Genomic DNA, 19,806 nt, shown 5'->3' with positions numbered 1-19,806 from the left:
ACATGCAAGTGGGTTGCTAGTGAGTTTTGTGTAGGAGTGTTTAAAAAAAAAGAAAAAAACCGAATGTGATAAACCTCTGTTATTTGGTATAGTAAATTGGTTTATTCAAATATTTGAATTTTGGTTATAGCTTCAAATTTTTAATTGAGCACCTGTGCAACTAAATCATAATGATCATAATGAGTCTGACATGGAATGGATATAAATTATGTAATTTCTGGCTATTTAGCAGTATATCATAAAATTTCTATCTTCAAGAGGTATAGAGGACTCTGATATTACTAGACAATTAAGTTTGTCATTATGAGCTTAATGTGAACAGTTTTCAATACTTCACTAAGTACATGATGAAGTTCTTTGCAAGGATAGAAAAATTGCATTTCATGGTGGACTAAAGAAGTTACTGGCAGTCCAGAAAAAAAAAAAAAAAAAAAAAGAAGCATATGATTTGAGTACACAAAGAAATATAACCTGTGTAAAAGTAGCTGCTAAACAAGTCTTAAGAATACTTTGGTAAGAATACAAAAGATGAATTATACTTGCCAATAAATTATATTGCTTAATCCTTTTATGCAAGTGTAAACAGTTTGCACGTGAAGTAGCTTCACGATTTGTATATGGAGGCTGCTGACTTCACTTCCATACCCCAGTATCCCATAATGCAAAGTACACTTCCTTTCAGAGATCTATATTGCTATTCAGTTATGGAAAGGGTCACTATTCAGACTGGTTTTGACCTGTATTGAAGTTTCATCAGTGAGAACCTTGGTATCTCTCTAAGTCTGGCTCCCACCATTGAAAGCTCAACACAAGTCAAAACTAGTATGAGTTTTGACTTGTGTTGAAATTGTCAGGAGACCCTTCCCGTAACTGAATAGCAATATAGAACTCTGAGAGGAAGTGTTTCGCATTCTGGGATTACTGAGGCTATTGATGAAGTCAATAGCCTCTATATACAAGTAGCTTGGTTATGAAGAGACTACATGTGCAAACTTTGTTTGCTTAAAGAAATAAACACGAATGTGTATACATTGATTTCCATAAATGAAAGAACAGAGAAAAATCACAACTTGCATTGTATGATGAATTTTTATGCAGTTTGCAATTTTTATGCAACATCTACAAAAATTATAAATAAATAGTTTACTTCAGTAACAAATGAGTACATGATGGTCAAAATGAAATTGTCAAAGTGCCTCAGTAGGGGATGTTGTTACCCTTCCAGCAATGTTTCATGTATTTATAATGTCCAGAATAACAACCATTGCTCTCACAAAGCTCTCCTAAGTCCTTCAAGGTTTTGGGGAAGGGATTTGAGAGAAGCGAAATGTCTACCTAGAGCATCCCAGAACATGCACCATAGAATTGTCAGGAGACCTGTCTAGTCCATACATATGATAATTTCTTCTTGAAGATACTGGTCCATGAACTTTGCTCCATGAGCACGAGCATTATTGTCTTGTAGCATAAATGTCTTCCCTATTGCACCTGCATAGAGATGAGCATAGGAGTCCAGGACCTTGTCTCCAAATTGGAAGCACATACAGGTCGATGCATCCACTGAACAAGAATGCCTCCTCAAACCATTATACTGCCTCCACCATAAGTGTCTCTTTCATGGATATTAGAGGAATGATAACATGTCCCTGGTTTTCTTCAGATCAAAGCCCACCTGGTTATTGCTTTGTAGAGCAAATTGCTACTCATCAGTATTTATGGTGGATTTAACTAGAGTTCACATTGGACAGTAGGTGAATTGCATCAAACAGTATAATAATTCTTCAAAAATTCTTCATGTTTTGGTACACTGTTACATTTTTTTGTTGAATTCTGTAAGCTACTTTTCAAGTAGATATGGCCATCCTGCTGCTGCAGTTTGCTGTATATTTCATTTCTCTGTTATTGGATGCATTCCATGTAAATATACTGAGTTGATAATTTGCTGATTGAGCTTCTTTTTCTTATCCATTCTTGTTCATTTTCTTGCAGTGAAACAATCATTCTTTCTTTGCTTAAGACTACTGTCTAGGAGACATGGTTAATCACTTACATGTGTCCCCTGCTCTGTAGTACTTTTTGATGTGAAGCCAAATGTTGCTTAGCTAGTGCTTCTCAGCCTTCTAGTAGTAACTTTGCCTTTCATCATGTGATTGATTTCTTTTTTCTTTCTTATCCATTCCTGTCTATTTTCTTGCAGTGAGGACTGTCATTCTTTCTTTGCTTAAGACCACTGTCTAGGAGACATGGTTACTGACATGTTTAATCAGTTATGTGTGTCGCCTACTCTGTAGTACTTTATTGATGCAAAGCCAAATGTTGCTTAGTTAGTGCTCCTCAGCCTCCTGTATGGTGAAAGCCAAATGTTGTTCACATATGATTGATTTTTTTTTTTTTTTTAATTATCAGTGGATTCACTCATGGTGTCAGCATCAAATCAGTTAAATGCTGCCCCCTGCGCTTCAGCTTCTGCTTTTTCATGGAGAAGGAGAAATGGGCTCGAAAGTGGAATTCTAAGAGCACTGGCTTGAATGTATCAATAAAAGTACCCTTAGCAATATCATTTCTGGTTGATTTTCTTTCATACATTAATCCATATTTACATCCTGATTTGTGACACTTGTGATTGTTTTATTCTTTGCTGTTTCAGTTTGCAACAACTTACTGGCTAAAGTCCTTGATGACACCAACTTTATAAATTGTAATTGACAAATTATATTCTTATAGTTTGTGCTCGAAGTATCATCATGACCACTTGTTGACTTCCTGTCAGTTGCCTCAGTATCTGATCGTGCAAAGTACACTTTCTTTCTTAAATATATTGCTGTGCATTGTGGGATGGTCACTACCTAGACCAGTTTTGGCCTTTAGCTCTCACTGATGAGATCTCAATAAAGGTCAAAACTGGTTAGGTAGTGACCATTCCCACAATGCACAGCAATATATTTAAGAAAGGAAGTGTACTTTGCACGATCGGATACTGAGGCAACTGACAGGAAGTCAACAAGTGGTCATGACGATACTTCGAGCACAAACTATAAGAATATAATTTGTCAATTATAGAGCCAGGAAGATACTGAGATTAAATCCGTGTAGATTTGTATGCAAGTTGTAAAATGATATCTCACCATATTATTAAAATACCCTGGATCTGAGATAATTGAAGAAAGAAAATTTTTTACACATGAGTACAAAGTAAATTATAATAGACGTTATAAGAAATTATATTGTTTTAATCCTTTATCCAAGCATAAACACTTTGTAAGTAAAGGCTGTAATAATGGATAGCAATAAATAAATAAATAAATATATATATATATATATATGTTTGAAAGGAAGTTGTTCTCTGCATTATGGGATACCGAGGCAATTAATGTAAAATCATGAGTCTCTCCATATGAGTAAACCTGTCAGGAAGACAATACACATGTAAGCTTTGTTTGCTTGTGCTTTGGTAAAGGATTAGGACAAGAATATAATTTTTTGTCTATTATGATTTAATTTATAATCAAGTGGAAAAACTTCCTGCAGTGGTGACTTGCTCACTGCCAGCTAAGTCATTCTGTTTTCATGTTGTCACTGTATAAAAATAAAATGCTTAGTGTATGTTTTAACTTATGCATTTAGTGTTCTTGATTCCACACAGTGCAACTTATGTATAATCACACCCACACTATATAAAGGCTGCAAAGCCTATAGCAGATCAGTGCCATTCTTGGGTAGGGATTAAGAGAAAAATAAAGTAATCTGTTGATATACTGTATTTTTCTGTGTATAAGACAATACTTTTTTCTAAAATTTTTAGACCAAAAATTGGGGGTCGTCTTATACACTGGGGTGGGGGGGGGGGTAACCAGTCGAGAGACCCACTATTGCCATGGCGAAACTGCCAGTACCTTGTCTTTGCGAACAGACTTCCGCCAGTCACTAACATTTGTTAACTCTGTCGATTGATGTCATTAATGGCTGATTCTGAATAAAAAAATCAGAACTCTGAAAGCATTCGTACATCTGCAACTCTTTGGTGGGGTAAGTTAATGCATTAATAATATTTTGAGCACTAGCCCATAAAAATGTTCGAAAATAAAAAAATTATTGTTTTTTTATTTTTGGAAATATTAGGAAATATTACCTAATTGCTAAATATACTTTGAATATTTTAAAAAAAATATCAAATATGTTCTGTTTTATGTTTAAATTATTGATATCTTAATTTTGGGTTTGAAAAAGTAGGGTTCATCTTATACATGGGGGCATCTTATACAAGAAAAATACGGTACTTTTTTTTTGAAAAGCTGGAGGTTGAAAATCTTTCTTGGGAATATTTGATTGGGAAGGCTGTTTGACAAAACTAAGGTAGAGAGAATGGAAGATTAATGGGAGTAACAAGTTCATCGAATCAGTATTTCAACTGTAAAAGGTTGTTTGACAGCTCTTGTGATCTACAATCACAAGAGCAACTCTAGCTACTGCCTCACAGATCGTCAGAAACTGACCATCTATGAGGCACTAGCTAGAGTGTGTGAAAGAAAGGTTGTCAGTAAGCTGAACTTCCCTCTCCTGTATAGTATTAAGAATTTTTTTTGAATAGTTTATTGTGCATCATCAAAAGAGTGGTATTCCAAGGTTGGTTGAATTTGTGATTTGTGTATAGTTGGACAGATGAAAGGTAATATTCTGAGTGAAATAGGATTCCAAGTTTTTGGAAGCCAAATATGCTATCAAAGTGATGTGCCAGGAAGGGCTAAGGGTGTCAGTTTGAGAAGTGATATGTGTTAACTTTTGAACTGAGCATTATCAAAGGTAAGGCGGAGAACTTGGACTTTTTTTTTTTCTTTTGCAGGGATTTTAAAGGTTTAGTAGTTATTATCCATTGACGGATGGTATGGAGATCATATGATGTTTAAAACACTGATTAAATGATCTTGAGCTTCAGATGTTTGAGCCCTGCAAGATTTGTAGGAAGAATGGGGAATGCTGTCATCAGTAGAATTGATCTTGGTGATCAATCAAGTTAACTAAAAAAAGGAAAGAGGTATAGGTCAATAATGAATATTAAAAATGCTAAAACAGTGATATTTGGAAAGATTTTGAACAATGATTGAATTGATTTAACTTAGATTAATTCAAAACTCACGTGAACACCTGCCTGTTGCAGAGTGAATATAGAACTGATAACCTGATATTGGAAGCAATCGGAAGTGAACACAACTTCCTGTTTCTGGTTGCGTACCAACCTATGAAACAGGAAAGCAGGGTATCAACTTATGAGTAATCAAAACTCAAAATTCAATTTGTGAACACAGTACCATCTACCTGAATATTTATATTACACTTTTCTGTCAATAAATTGCAAATTTTTAAAAACTTAAGAAAAAAGGTGCCAGTACTGTGTACCGCCAGAAAAAAAGCACTGGTTACAACCAGTGGTGAACTATGGAAATTTTAACAAAGGGCTTGCATTGTCCAGCAAAAAAAAAAAAAAAGGCAGTGTCAGTGGGAATGGGCTGGAAGAGGTTAGGAGCAACCTCTTCCATGATTTAATCTATAAAAAATCCAAGATCTTGTTTCCTTTTTTATATATTAAATCATGTGTCATGTTGCTCTCCAAGTAAACGGAACTCCTAACTTCTTCCAGGCCATGCCCACTGATACTAGTGTTATGGTTCTTCACTGAAAGTGATGAGCCATAACCCCAAGCTGAGCGTACTGGAAATGTGCATATTAATGAGCTCTCATGGGTGTGAAACATGAGTAATGGTCAAAGACTATGGTGCATATATTGACATTTGAAAGAACATGCTGTGAAAAGGTTCAGCGAATGTAACAAATGAAAACTTCTGTAGAAAATTAAATTGGAGAGTGAATTGCATGCTGAACATAATTAAAACATACTTTTTTTGGCCGTATCTTCAGGATGGATGACAACAGGAAAATCAAAACCTTGATATTTGATATCATTGATGCAATAAAAAAGAAGTTGGCCAAGATGAGAGTTGGTAGATGACATAAAGGAATGATTTGGAAAGAGTGCAAGAATTGAACCATCTGGCAGTGGACTGAAGGGAAAAGGCAGATAAACAATAAACTCTGCCTTAGATACCAATGGACATTGATAATTAAAGTTTTTAATAAAATTACTATTCTGTTCCTGCTTCTCCCTGCTTATTACTTGGTTTCACATGCACAGTACGTTACTCATCTTTCAATATTTTGTAATAATGGCTGCTGACTGCCTATTTTAAGTGAAGTGTGTGAAATTTCAGACTTTTTTTTGGAGGGAGGATTTAAACACAACTACTTTGTATTTTTCTTATTGTCTGCATATTGGAGCTCTTTCATCATGAAAAACTTAGCTTTCTGTGTTTGTGTAAATGTGTGTAGAATATTTTTGTCTGTAAAGCATTTAGGCAATGAGCACACGCGCACACACACACACCAGACCTTCAATATATGTAGCATGCTAATGTATAGTTTGACAATTTTTTTTTTGTGGATTGGCTGAAGATTAGAGAATCCTGTTCAAAGACTAAATATGGCACTTTTTCAAGCTGCCTCAGACCTCCAGTAAACAGGATAGCATCTTTACAAATAGTTGTAAAATTCCTATAACACTTTATTTAAAAAGCAATTATGCACCAAAAATTTCATCCTTTGTTGCTAACAATATAATCCATATTTTTGTTTTTGGTGACAATATTTATATCCTTTAATAAACATATTTGTTAATTTTTTTAACATGTTATCATAATAAAAGGCATCAGTGTAATGTTGTTGTGTCTCATCTTACGATTTCTACTCTAATCTTACAAATTCCTTTTGTCTATATTCTAACTTCTATGCCCGAGATTTTACCAAAATTTATACCAATATCTAAGTTATTGCTCCCCGTAGTACCCCTAATATTTGTATTTATACTGCGCCTTTTGGGATATTTAGTTTAGGATATTACATACATAAACAAGGAGAAAGAACTCAAATATATCTCTGAAAGTGTAACTATTGCAGTCGTGACACTTAACTCGATTCTCAACTTAAATTTTCCACGAGACTAAGTACAATATTTTCAAGTGGTTATCAACTGCACCATTTATGTTGTCATAAATAGGGAGAAAGTCAATCTCGAATATATCTCTTAGTATTTAAATATTATTGCAGTCGTGACTCTTAATCTCTATCCTCAACATTAAATTTCCCGCGTGATTAGGTACGATGATTTTAAGCGATGCATTGGATTAGGAACATCAGACAACTCTTTTATCATTGAACAAAAGGTTTATTAAGTTTCTAAACACGGTACAATTCAAATACTAAACTAAAATACTTATAGACTAACATTAAATCATTACAAGCAATATGGCTATTTGTGATTATGCCGCCATACACATTAATTCATAAATTCACCTGATGTGAACAAATTAGATCAATTCACACTATCTGATTATTCATACTGAAGTAGATTAACAAATCATTCACTGCTAACACATACTTGTGACATTTCAATTATTTTATACATTACATTAGGCATTCAATTCTTAGGATACGTAATTACTTAATTCACACTATTCCGTTATACCGTTATTTGCACTAACACACAATTATGTTATTTAAATATCTTGTGCAATATAATAGACATGCAAAAATACCTTAGGACTCTTAATCATTCACAAATCTTTAACACTAGTCAATCTACACATAACACATTCTATCATATACTAAAGTCCTAGTATAACTTCAACAGTTCTATGTTGGAATCACGATACTTTTCACAGACAAATTTCTAGCTAACATAGGTTATGATTTACAGTACCTTTCTTGAGCTTTTCGTATGGGCCTTTATTCTTTTCCAAACGAACCTCTGGTATAACTTCTCGTAACTCTGGAATACTTTAACACACACATGTTTGCTCTACTATTAGCAACGAGGACATCGATCTCTTTACAGCTTTCTGCTTTGCGTAGTTATCACTAGCGTCGAAACGAAGAAGATCCCTCCTTTTCTAGGACTCTATGGCAATTTTTTCTTTGCTTCCTACTCGGGAAAACGGGAATCGAAATCCCCCTCACTTTCGTTTCCTTGTTGTGACGAGGAGATATCACCCCTGTCGCCACTCAGGAAAACCCCGTGAGCTCCACCGGAACCAAAACCAAACTCCAAGGCCAAAAGCGACTATCCAAAAAAAAAAAAAGTCTTCAGGGGGTTACCAACCCTTTTATAGCTGCTCCTCTAACGGCACCTTTTTTTACTTCCTTTCTCCTCCTTCTACTTGTTTTTTAATCATCGACCAATTAGGGTGGTGTTTTCCCACCAAACGTCATTTGATCGGCAAGCCCGATCTCAATGTTTCAATCCGGGGATCGGCCCTAAGCAATAGCTTTTCTTTTCTTGTGCTAACCTGACTTAATCTCCTTTCAAACTTTTTCTATGAATTCTACTTAACTTAATCTCTCACATAACGTACTTTATGACTCACCCCTTTCTACTTATCTACTTAACTCTCTCATTTTTAATCGTATTACAATATTAATCTATAATTTCTTTTGTTAGCTACTTATTTAGTTAGAATTCCTTATTTTAAGTCATATTACAATATTAATACAATCCTTCCTTTATCAGCTACTTTAACAACAACCCTTACGTTTTATACATTTTACTGGATGCAAGAAATTTTCCATTAAATAATTCATTTTTTCATGCAGGGTTTTTAATTTATGATATTTATTCTTCGTGTTACACCATGATAGCTGAGAATACTATATTCCTAAGATTTCAGGTGTAACAATGTCATATATGCCTCAGACTGTGACCGAACTTAATGTTAACTAGTTTATTTGGCCAAGTGTATGGCATCTCTGTTTTCTAATTGAAAAGTTGTGATTTGGAATCCAAATTGTAGCATGATGTGAATGTCATTTGGTTGTAGACACCCTGTGTGAGATTACCACTAACATTATTCATATTCTAAGAATCTAAAATTTCTGTAAATTTTAATTATTCTAATGATATGAATGTGGTTTGAAATACGATGATTGTTGTTAAGAGTGGTTACAGTTGACTTCTCTGCCACTGTTGTAGATTGGATATGAAAACTTAACTGAACTAAGTAATCACAGCCACAGTTTAGTAGACTTAAATTATTAACAAAACTGTAAAAGATAAAGTAAAAATCAAAGATAAAATAATTTTGCAATTCAAATTATAATGTTGATCAAAGAATTGAGAAATATTCTAGTACTCTCTGCTCAGGCTAAGAAAGTCATTAGAGAATATACTAAATAATAGATTAAAACATGGTAATTCTACCAACTGTGATGTGTAATATGTACAGATAACATTAGTGAACTACATCTTACTAAAGTAAGTTATTGCAGTTTTTGCTCACAGCAGGAGAGAGAAGTCATGCTGCTTCAGCTTTGTGTTTGCTGAAGCAGCTTTAATCCGGGTATGTCATAGATGTTCTTGCCCTATAAATATCGGGTTGGCAAATAAGTTCGTTTGGTTTATGCATGTGTACAAGTTTACGCCACTTCGCCTGTCGCTATTGTTGCGCTACCATGCAACGCTATTGCTCAGTTCAAAGGCAACATTTCACATAACCTTTCAGCGAATTTTCGTTTGTCCGACTTCAGTTGCGTGTGTGTAACATATTTTTAGAAATGGAAGGAAATAACGTACATTAACAGCATATTTTTGCATTTTTATTTCAAAAAAGGCAAACGAGTTGCAGAGGCCCATAAAAAAATATGCAGAGTGTATAGGGATGGTGCCTTAACAGAATGCATATGCCAAAAGTGGTTTGCCAAATTCCATTCTGGAGATTTTGACGCCAGTGATGCACCTCGTGCTGGACCAAGGTTGATTCGAGTGTTGTGAAGGATATCGTCGACAAAAATCCATCGCAAACAGTGCAGGAGATTGCTACAATACTGAACATACAAGCAGTGAAAACCATTTGCACAAGTTGGGATATGTTTCAAAACTCAATGTTTGGGTGCTGCATGAATTGACTGAGGCCAATATGACTGCTCGCATATCCATCTGTGATTCGCTGCAATGTCGCCAAGAAAATGACCCATTTTTGAAGCGAATGATTACGGGAGATGAAAAATGGGTCGTGTACGATATTGTGGTACGTAAAAGATCATGGGGGCACAAGAGCGAACCGCTGCAAACAACCTCGAAAGCGGGATTGCACCCAAAGAAGATCATGCTCTCTGTGTGTGGTGGAATTATAAACGTGTTGTCCACTATGAGGTGTTACCGTCAGGCAGAATGATTGATTCAACTGTCTATTGCTCACAGTTAACACGACAGACCCATGCATTTAGCACAAAAAACGTCCTGAATTGGCAAATCGGAAAGGAGTTGTCTTTCACCACAACAACGCCAGACCCCACACATCATTAACAGCCAAGAGTAAATTGTTACGTCTTGGCTGGGATGTTTTTCCTCATCCTCCGTATTCACCGGACCTGGCACCTTCCGATTACCACTTTCCGATCATTGCAGAATTCTCTGAATGGAAAAATCTTCACTAATGAGGAGGCTGTCAAAAGACAACTGGATCAGTTTTTTGCCAGTAAACCCCAGGAGTTTTATGAACGTGGCATAATGAAGTTGCTGGACAGATGGCAAGAGGTCATTGATAAAGAGGGTCAATATATAACTGACTAGTATGTATTATATATATTAAATAAAATGTGTTTCATTCCACTCTGAAAAACCAAATGAACTTATTTGCCAACCCAATAGAAATAATAGAATTAAAACATTGTTACTGTTAGGTTTATAGTTTTTTATCTGAGGGAGGGAGAAGGTGATAAAATTAATGTTTTCATATTTTAATAAGTGATATGTCTCAGTTTCAGACTTCTTACTTTTGTAATTGCTGTGGAGTTTTCTTTGAATATGAAAAATTAGAAAAATCTAGAAAAAATATGCTTGCTATCTTTTGCCAGGAAAACCATTATGCTTCTTGTCACTTTTCACTTAAGTATGCTCTGTTGCTCAGCTTTAAATGAAAATAATTTCTGATTGGAATTAACTGCACTGTGTAGTACACTCATTAACAGTTCACCATAACTCCTGGCATAAACTTTGTCAGGTAGTTAAGACATTTTTTCATCACATAATTTTAAAACAAGTAGGCACGCATCATTGACCGCCACCTACAACCCACACTCCATATTACTCAAACAAATCCCATCAACATAGTTACAAACACAGATATCAGTTAAAAAGATAAGTAAAATTAGCAATAATTAACATAAGAATGGGAAAGCTTGGTAGTGGGTATGGACACTTGTCACAACACCTTATAGTTTGATAATTATCTCAGGGCAAATTATTTCCACTCTCTTAATTATTATTGTTATTATTACATATGACACTTACGGGAATCCAAAGACTCATCAAGGGAGAGCACCTACTCTACAACTCTGTCTCCACCACTCAATTCACTAACTACAATGAACTGCATCATCTACACCAATGCCATCTACTCACCACTGCTACCACTAGTATTTTCACAGACGATCACAAATATCCATGCCCATGGTGAGATTCGAACCTGCATCCTTTTGGCTGAAGAGCAGATACACTAACCACCTAGCCAACCAGGCTGGCATTAATATAATACTCATTTATAACATATCGGTTATTTAAAATGCTATTACATAATTTCAATTTCTTTCTTTCTTTTAGTTGAAAGTCCAGAATTCAAAGAAGGCATAAATTCCTTGGCTCAGTTATTGAACATTACTCCACATCCAGAACATCTAGTGACCCTAAAGGTAATAGTTTGTTTTTATGCAGTGTTTATTCTTCCTAATGTAGTGTTATAAATTTTGTCTCCCCCCACATCTTACATTTGTTTTTGTTATCAGGCATGCTAATTATTTTGTACATTTTTATATTTATAAATAATGGATTGTTTTACATTGTATGTACCATCATGTACATACAGATTAAGTTAGTGAGGAAAGTTGATACTTTTCCAAGAAGTTGAATCAGAGTATAGATTTATTGTGAATTGAGGTTTCATTGTTGTGAAGAGGTGTATGTAATTATTGAAATAACTGCTCAAAAAAAACTTTCAGGATTGGGTTTTTTAGGCACAGATCTTAAGAAGATTCTGAATTTGTTTTTAATCTTTGGGAATTTTAAATTGTAGTTCCCAAGAATTCCTGAAATTTTATTTTTTAATTTAATCTGCATTTCTCTAAATGAGAACCTAAATTCAGTACCTAAATGAGAAATGTGCGGTTCATTATTCTCTTAAATCAGAATAATGATCTATACATTTAATTATAAAGCAAAAATGTCAAATTAGTATTTGATATTAATACTAATATCATATACTAATAAAATAGTAACTTACTTTGTGAACAAAAATTATCATATTAAGCTTAGAGCATACAGATAAACATGGAGTTTGAAATTAACATAAAAGAAACTTTAAATTGTGAGTACATGCTAATATGGAGGATGGAGCTAATCAGCATTTGCATTTATTGCAAAAATAGAATTTACAAAAGACAGTATTCATTGCTCCATAGGAAAGTCTAGATCTTTCTCAACCCAAAATCTGAGTATAATTCAGTAGTGTATCTAACAGAATTTTTCATATGAATTAATTTCACTCCTTAATGATAAGAATACCTTATTTGGTAGAATGAACCAAATTTTTTTGCCATCAGAATGAACATATTTCTCATTAGCTGTTTTTAGATCTGCTTCTAATTCTCTAAATGAATAATTTTCCATTGCTTCATTTGTATTATTTTCTGTTCAAATTCTTCAGTCAGTGTTTGGATAATTTAAGTTGCCCATAATGATTATTCTCTTAGTTTCAAGGTAATTTGGTGTTACATTTTATTGTTCCCTGCCACTGAATTGCCAAGTCTCCAGGAATGCTCATCATATTGTTGTTAGCATCCTCTGTCACACCAGATAGCCTCAAATTCATCACTACATAGGACATCATTATTATTGCTTTCATGGGTTTCTACTTGAACTGGACTCAGATCATCTGTTGCTCATTTCTTGTAGTGTCTAGGATACCACTGTTGGTATTTGTACCCTAAGGTGAGGTATTAGTCAGAAGTTGCTACTTCCTAGTCAGAGACCAGTGCAGGCTATCATCATTCTCTAAATAGAGGCTGTGCCTGACATGGACCAGATGCCTATTCAGCTGCACCTAACCTGATCTGTGGGTTCTGTGGCATTTGAGAGGCCTTGCCAAGGGCCAATCCACCAACCTTTGATGGCAGTGTTGCTGTTGGTTCAGGACTGCTGATTTGTTAGATATCCTTCTTATCTTGCATTTTTATTTTTAATTAATTTTTTTTTTTTTAAATCCCACACAGTAGAGGTACAAGAAAATATAGCATATCAGTGCTGGGTGTGAGGTGTCAATAAGGGTTGAGTAGGAAGAAACCTATTGACATTCTTCTTAAAGAGCTATAGGTTGAAATTTTTGGGAATGATGAAGGATGTTCCAGATTACAGAAGTAGATAGAATAAATAAAGAAGAGAAGCAGATTTGATGAGTTTGCAGTTGTACTGTAAAGGGATGTTGGACAGCTGCTGCTCTTGTTTTTACAGGCCTAGCAGCAAGTGGAAGAATGTTTGCCAATTCACTGGAGTTGTGATCATGGAAGTACTTGTAGAAGATACAGAGCTCTACCTCTATCCCACAGATGCAATGCTTCAAGTGAGCCTGTGAGGGAAGGGTCATCTATGAGACGAAATGCTTTCATCTGGACAGGATCAAGCATTTTTAAGGTTTTGGGTGCACCTCCCCAAATGTGTGAACAATATTCTAAGGATTGGTGGATTTGAGATTTATAATATAGAATTAGTAGCTGGGTGGGTGTAGAATAGCTTCTTGAGTGAAAAGAGTGTTTTTTAGAAGCTGAGGAAGCTATTGATACGATATGTTGTACCAAAAAGGTTGAAGATAAATGTCAGTCCAAGAAAGATATTTCATCTTGTCTGGTGATGTGTGTTACTGAGGATGAGGGGGAGATGAGTTAGGATCCCTTTTGCAAGAGAGGCAGGACTGCATTTTGGCAGCATTGAAGGTGACTAGGTTATCCTTGCCCCATTGAAAGATGTATGGAAGTCAGTGTTTAAGGCACTGGTTGCAGATGATCTTGATGTAAGGAATGTCTGGGAACTACATGGTTTGTCAAAAGAGTAGGATGAATGAGAAGGCTGTTGTCAGCAAAGCTATAGATAAGATTTGTAGTGATGGAGAGTAGGTCAAGAGAAAGAGGGTAGGTGAGAGAACAGAGCTTTGAGGAACTTTTGCATTGGTAGGAAAACTCGAAAAGGGAATGCCATCCACCACAACAAGCAGTGAAATTAACAACCAGAGAGAAAGCTAACTATCCAGTTGAGGAGGATGGCAGGTAAACTTAAAGAAGGCAGTTTGCAAATCAGACCTTGATGCGAAACACGATCAGAAGCCTTGGAAATGTCAAGGGTGACACCATTTCTCCAAACCTTACCATGGCATATATCCAGTGGTGAATGATGTAGGCTAAGGTAGCTGTGGATCTGGATTGGTAGAATCCATACTGGTGGTTGCTGATTAATTGGTGGGCTTCTAAGTAGTGAAGAAATTGATAACTTTCTCCATTATTTTAGAAAATATTGAGGTAATGGCAATTGGACAGGCGTTACTTACTTTTTTTTTTTGAGGGATTGAATATATGTTAGTATCCATGAGATGGGATAGGTGCCAGTTGAGTAGAGATGATTGAAGAGACAATAGAGGGCAGATGTTAGTGCTGGAGCACGTTTGAGTACAGTAGGAGAGATGCCATCAGGATCAGGCGACTTTATTGTGTTCAGGTTGTCTAATATTCTTATCTCTCTCTGCCAAAAGACCTCAGGAGGCATATTATGCTCAGTTGCTGGTATTGGAAGGAGATGATTTGTCTTTTCATTGTCTATGCAGAAGTTAGAAGAAACGAGTGATGCTAGGAAGTCTACTTTTTCCTTTAGGTGCTATAATTGGTGCCATCTGAATGGGAGAGAGGTGGGTTGCGAGCACAGTTGAGTAGAAGTTTCATCTGATAGTTTTTGCGAGGGACCTGAAGGTACAGTTATTGTTTTGACAAGAGATGAGTTTTCTACTATTGACTTTTATGAAATTGGATTTAGTTTTGCTGATAGTTGATTTACATTTTGCATGCTTTTGCACAGGCTGAGTATGAAACTGGGGTTCTTGATGCAAGCCATCTGCAGTAAGCTGAGTTTTATTCTTCAATTGCTTTCATATATCTGTTGAATCAGGGGCTTGAAAAGTCGATGGGAATTTTGGATGGAATGAGGGATCAGTGCCTTCGTGCCATTTTGAATCATTTCAGTGACACTCACTGCAGGTGTTTAGCTCAGAAGAGTGGAAGCAATAGTCATGCTAAGGGAAAGAATAATAGTTCCAGAGGTCATCCCACTTTATAGTGTCAGAGGACACGAGCTTGGGTAGGTTCAGAGGAGGGGCATTCTGTGAGACCAGAAACTTGCACAAGATTGTGGTCTGAGTTGCTCTTCATATCTGGGAGTCATTCATATCTGCCACCTGTGGACCTGTCTGGTTGCAGAGATTGACTGCAAATGCTAAAAAAATAAATAAAATCATCTGATATTATTATCAGTGCCCTCTCCTAAAACACTATATTCTTTACATTCAGTTCCAGTTATTACATCTACCTCTTAGAGCCAGGTTTCATTACTACCAATAATCTTGGGCCACAACATATTCACCAAGGCAGCAAACTTTTTTTTGTTTCTGATGCTTCCTGACTTGTGTGTAGGCAGTTACTTCCAGGCAATTGCCCTCCATATGCAGGGTAGTGATCCACTATCTGCCAGCTGTGGACCCATCTTGCTGTTCCCCCCCCCCCCCCACACACACACACTCAGTCCAAAGCATATAGGTCCATCAACTGATTCATAACCATGTTCATTGACAACATCATCATGCTTGCATTTCTTGGCTTGAACTTATACATTCTTACCATTGCTCCCATGATGATCTAGTTTCCCTGACTTTTGTCACATCCCAGTAAATTTTTCCAGGCTTCTGATCCATTCAATCAATATTGCTCTATATAATATTTTATTTGTGCTATATAACTGTAGAATCTTGAAAAGCTTTTCTCTTAGCCTTGATACTTTTTTTTTCCTTCAGATCTAGGAAATGTAAATGAATATGTTCCAATGATTTCATAAAACTTACTTTTAAAATAAAAATCCGTTCCTCTTTAGCCTCTATTTGCACCTCCAGTATACTTGCATAAATCTTCATGAAATACACAATAGAGTAATTCTTATCATTTTATTTTCATGTAAGTTTCATTGTATTATATACAATGTTCAAGAAAGCTTTCATGTATACGTTGTAGCTGCTGTCAACATTTTATATCTCCAATTTTGGGCATTGGTTAGCTATCATTACTCTTTATTTTTCAGAGTAATTACTTTGAAAAACTTCTAAATGAAACAAGCAGTGATGACAGCATAGTGGTAAAAAACACTGACCAGGCATGCAGTCAGGAATACATATCCATACTTGAAGTAGAAAAAGCCATCAAAGGCTTGAAATGTGGAAAGGCAGCAGGAGTAGATGATATTCAACCAGAAATGCTGAAGTATGGTGATGTGAGAGTCTTACAGTGGCTGCACTGCATAGTTCAGAAGGCCTGGACAGAGGGACAAATTCCCGATGATTGGAGTAGAGCTCTCATAGTACCCATATATAAAAAGGGAAATAAAACTGCATGTGAAAATTACAAAGGTATTTCCCTACTGAGTGTTCCTGGCAAGTTCTATGCAAGTATACTTGAGAAACGGTTGAGAAGAATTGTGGAAGAAAGGCTTGGTGAAGAACAAGCTGGATTCAGGCCAAATAGAGGCTGTCAGGATCAGATCTTCACTTTACGACAAATAGTCGAGAAAGCATGGGAATATAACAAAGATCTATATTTAAGTTTTGTCGATTTGGAAAAGGCATATGACAAGGTGCCAGGAGAGAAGCTATTCAATACGCTGCAGTTATATGGTGTCAATGGGGCATTATATCAAGCAATACTTAGTCTTTATTTGAGTCAACAGTTAGAATTCAAGGAAGTACAGGAAGATGGTTTAATGTTAAATCTGGTGTGAGACAAGGATGTACATTATCCCCTCTGTTATTCATTATCTATATGGATCACATTATGAAGGAAAGTGGTATTAAACATGATATCAAAATTGGAGATGTTACTGTCAGCTTTTTGCTTTATGCAGATGATGTTATACTGCTAAATCTGCAAGATTCTCTGACTAAATTGAATAGCTGTGAAGGTCATCAATAAAAAGACAAAGACAATGAAAATAGGCAGAATCATTGAAAATGTCAACTGTGTTGTGAATGGAGAACCTGTGGAACAAGTAAAACATTTCAGCTATTTAGGCACGATTTTTACTGAAGATGGTAAATTAAATGTAGAAATAGACAACAGAATCAGCAAAGCTGGTATGGTGGGAAGTCAATTGAATAAATTCATATGGAATAAGAGAGAAATTAGTCAGAACACTAAATTAGCTGTATACAAGACAGTTTTAACTTATGTTTCAAACCCGTTTTAACTTATGGATCTGAGAGCTGGTTCAGAAGTAAAACACTTGACCAAAGACTAGAGACCGCAGATATGAGAGTCCTGAGAAAAATTATAGGCATGAACAGATGGCATCAATGGCAATATCATATTAAAAACGAGGATATTAGGAAAGAACTTGATATTGTCAGCATCCAGGAATGCGTTAGCAGAGCTAATCTCAGGTGGTATGGTCACTTAAACAGAATGGGTGAGGAAAAATTAGCAAAACAAGTGTTTTCTGCCAGGTTGGCAGCAAAACAACCCAGAGGAAGACCAAGATATAGGCGGATTGATACGGTACAAAGTGCATTAGACGATAGAAATATAAGATCTGATAATGTTGGAGTCTTGACAAGTAACAGACTGATTTCAAGGAAAATTGTAGATAGGAAATTAATAATGATGTAATTTTTTTCATGTAGTACTATCATATCCTGTACACCCCTTGAGGGTACATAGCAGGAATTTGATGATGATGGTTAGCTATCATCTACTCCAGTGTCTTTTTGCATCTATTTTTCAGCCAAAAAACTTGATTCACAACAGCATTTCTCTTGGATATTTTCTATTAGTGCTTTGTTACTGCTATCCTCTTTAATAATTCTTCTAAGTAGTTATTACTCCAGCCATCCACAGAATATCTTTCTGTTTTTCTTTTGTCAGCTTTAAAATCTTTGATACCTTTTACAATACTCCTTCCTCTATTTCTAAGCTTTTTTTTTTAATAATCCCTGGAATATTTTACCACATTCATATTTATTTTTTATATTCTTTCCATGACGTCTTTAACTTCATCATTCATTACATATTCCCTCATTTTCCTGTATTTTCTATTAAAATGTGCTGACTTTTGTCTTAATTTTTCTGCAACTGTTTCAGAGTTTTCCATCTTTGCACTTACCTTCACCACATGCCTTTCTGGCTGAATCAATGTTTTCTTGAGATTTGCCATCAGTTCTCTAAAGTTCAGTCATTGTTTTCACTTTTCTTTTCCCCTGATATTTTTCTATATTTTCAATTACTTTTGAAAGCTGCTTGACTTTCTTATATATTTTTCTTTTTAATATACTTCACATTTTTGTCTTGCACAAAACTAAACAATCACTTCCTATTTTAAAATCTTTGTATCCTATGAAGATATTATGGTTCACAACATTGTCAGTATGACCTATCTTTTATCTTGTTTGTTCTCTTTGTGAATTTATGTACATCCTTATATTGCAGCATAGTATTAATGATTGGTCTCTATACTGAATAGAAATTCACAGATACTTACTATATTTTAATTTTGCTTTTTTCTCCAAATTTTCTCAAAACATTTCTGCTTCCATTGTTTAGTTCCCCAACAAGGAACCACCTTTTTGTTTTTGGAAGCAGCTCTCTTTGGTGAACTTAGAAATCCTCTACCTTCTCACTACAGTCTTCTTTTGACATCATAGGCACAAGTATATGTTATTGTCTAAATTCCCATTTTGAAATGGCCCATATCACTACTTGAAACTAGCCTGCCTGTACAGGAAGTTGATTTTCATGTTTAATGCTGAATACTCTTTTCTTTCCATCATTGTTGCCTGAATATGACATTCTATGGTTATTATTTAAAGGTCTTGTTTGTTTTATTGTTAGCGTCAGTAACAAAGATTTTGTTGACGTGCACTGAACATAGTGCTATCTCTACCTCTTTTACATGAATGTGTCTAAGTCCTGGTGAATTTAGTTTTTTTTTATCTCCTGATGTCATTTCACCACTTAGTAGGCCATCTATCCTAAGCTGTATGTAAGCCACTTCATGAGGCTAAATCCCAGATTGTCATCCAATCTTTTGCTCATTCATAATCCCAGATGATATGTAATAATGAAACATCTAACAGAAAGATAGGTTTGGATGTTAGGTCCAAAGCCCTGGTTTGGTTCTTCACTTTCTTTGTGGGGGTCTCCCAACTATCTAGTTTTGATCATTAAGTAGCCCCATGCTTGTATAGCATTTTGAATATTATATTTTCTATATTTTATTAGGTCCATGTGATTGGAATGAGAGAGTTGGGGATAATTGCAGTTTATTTTTCACCCTAAGCTCTATCGCCTGCAATCCTACTCATAATTTGTAATAACGGGTGTCGACAAAGAAGATAAATGAAAAATCTAGGCCTAATTTGG

The 19,806-nt window shown here is 35.4% G+C and overlaps 1 protein-coding gene across 1 annotated transcript in view; it reads left to right on the top strand.

The window, feature by feature from the left end:
• The window catches only part of LOC150104307 (tRNA-splicing ligase complex subunit RTRAF-like), a 178,644-nt gene that overhangs the window by 89,853 nt on the left and 68,985 nt on the right, over nt 1–19,806 (top strand). The window contains exon 5 of the mRNA XM_090396290.1: nt 11,702–11,790. Within this exon, the coding sequence (XP_090252416.1) occupies nt 11,702–11,790 (89 nt within the window). The remainder of the gene's footprint in view (nt 1–11,701; nt 11,791–19,806) is intronic.

This window comes from Typopeltis vanoorti, chromosome 8 (genome assembly GCF_054136105.1).
Source record: "Typopeltis vanoorti isolate ZY-2024b chromosome 8, IOZ_Tvanoo_1.0, whole genome shotgun sequence".
Taxonomy (NCBI): Eukaryota; Metazoa; Arthropoda; class Arachnida; order Uropygi; family Thelyphonidae; genus Typopeltis; species Typopeltis vanoorti.
Note: the sequence above shows the minus strand (reverse complement) of the source record. Positions and strands in the feature narration are given on the sequence as shown.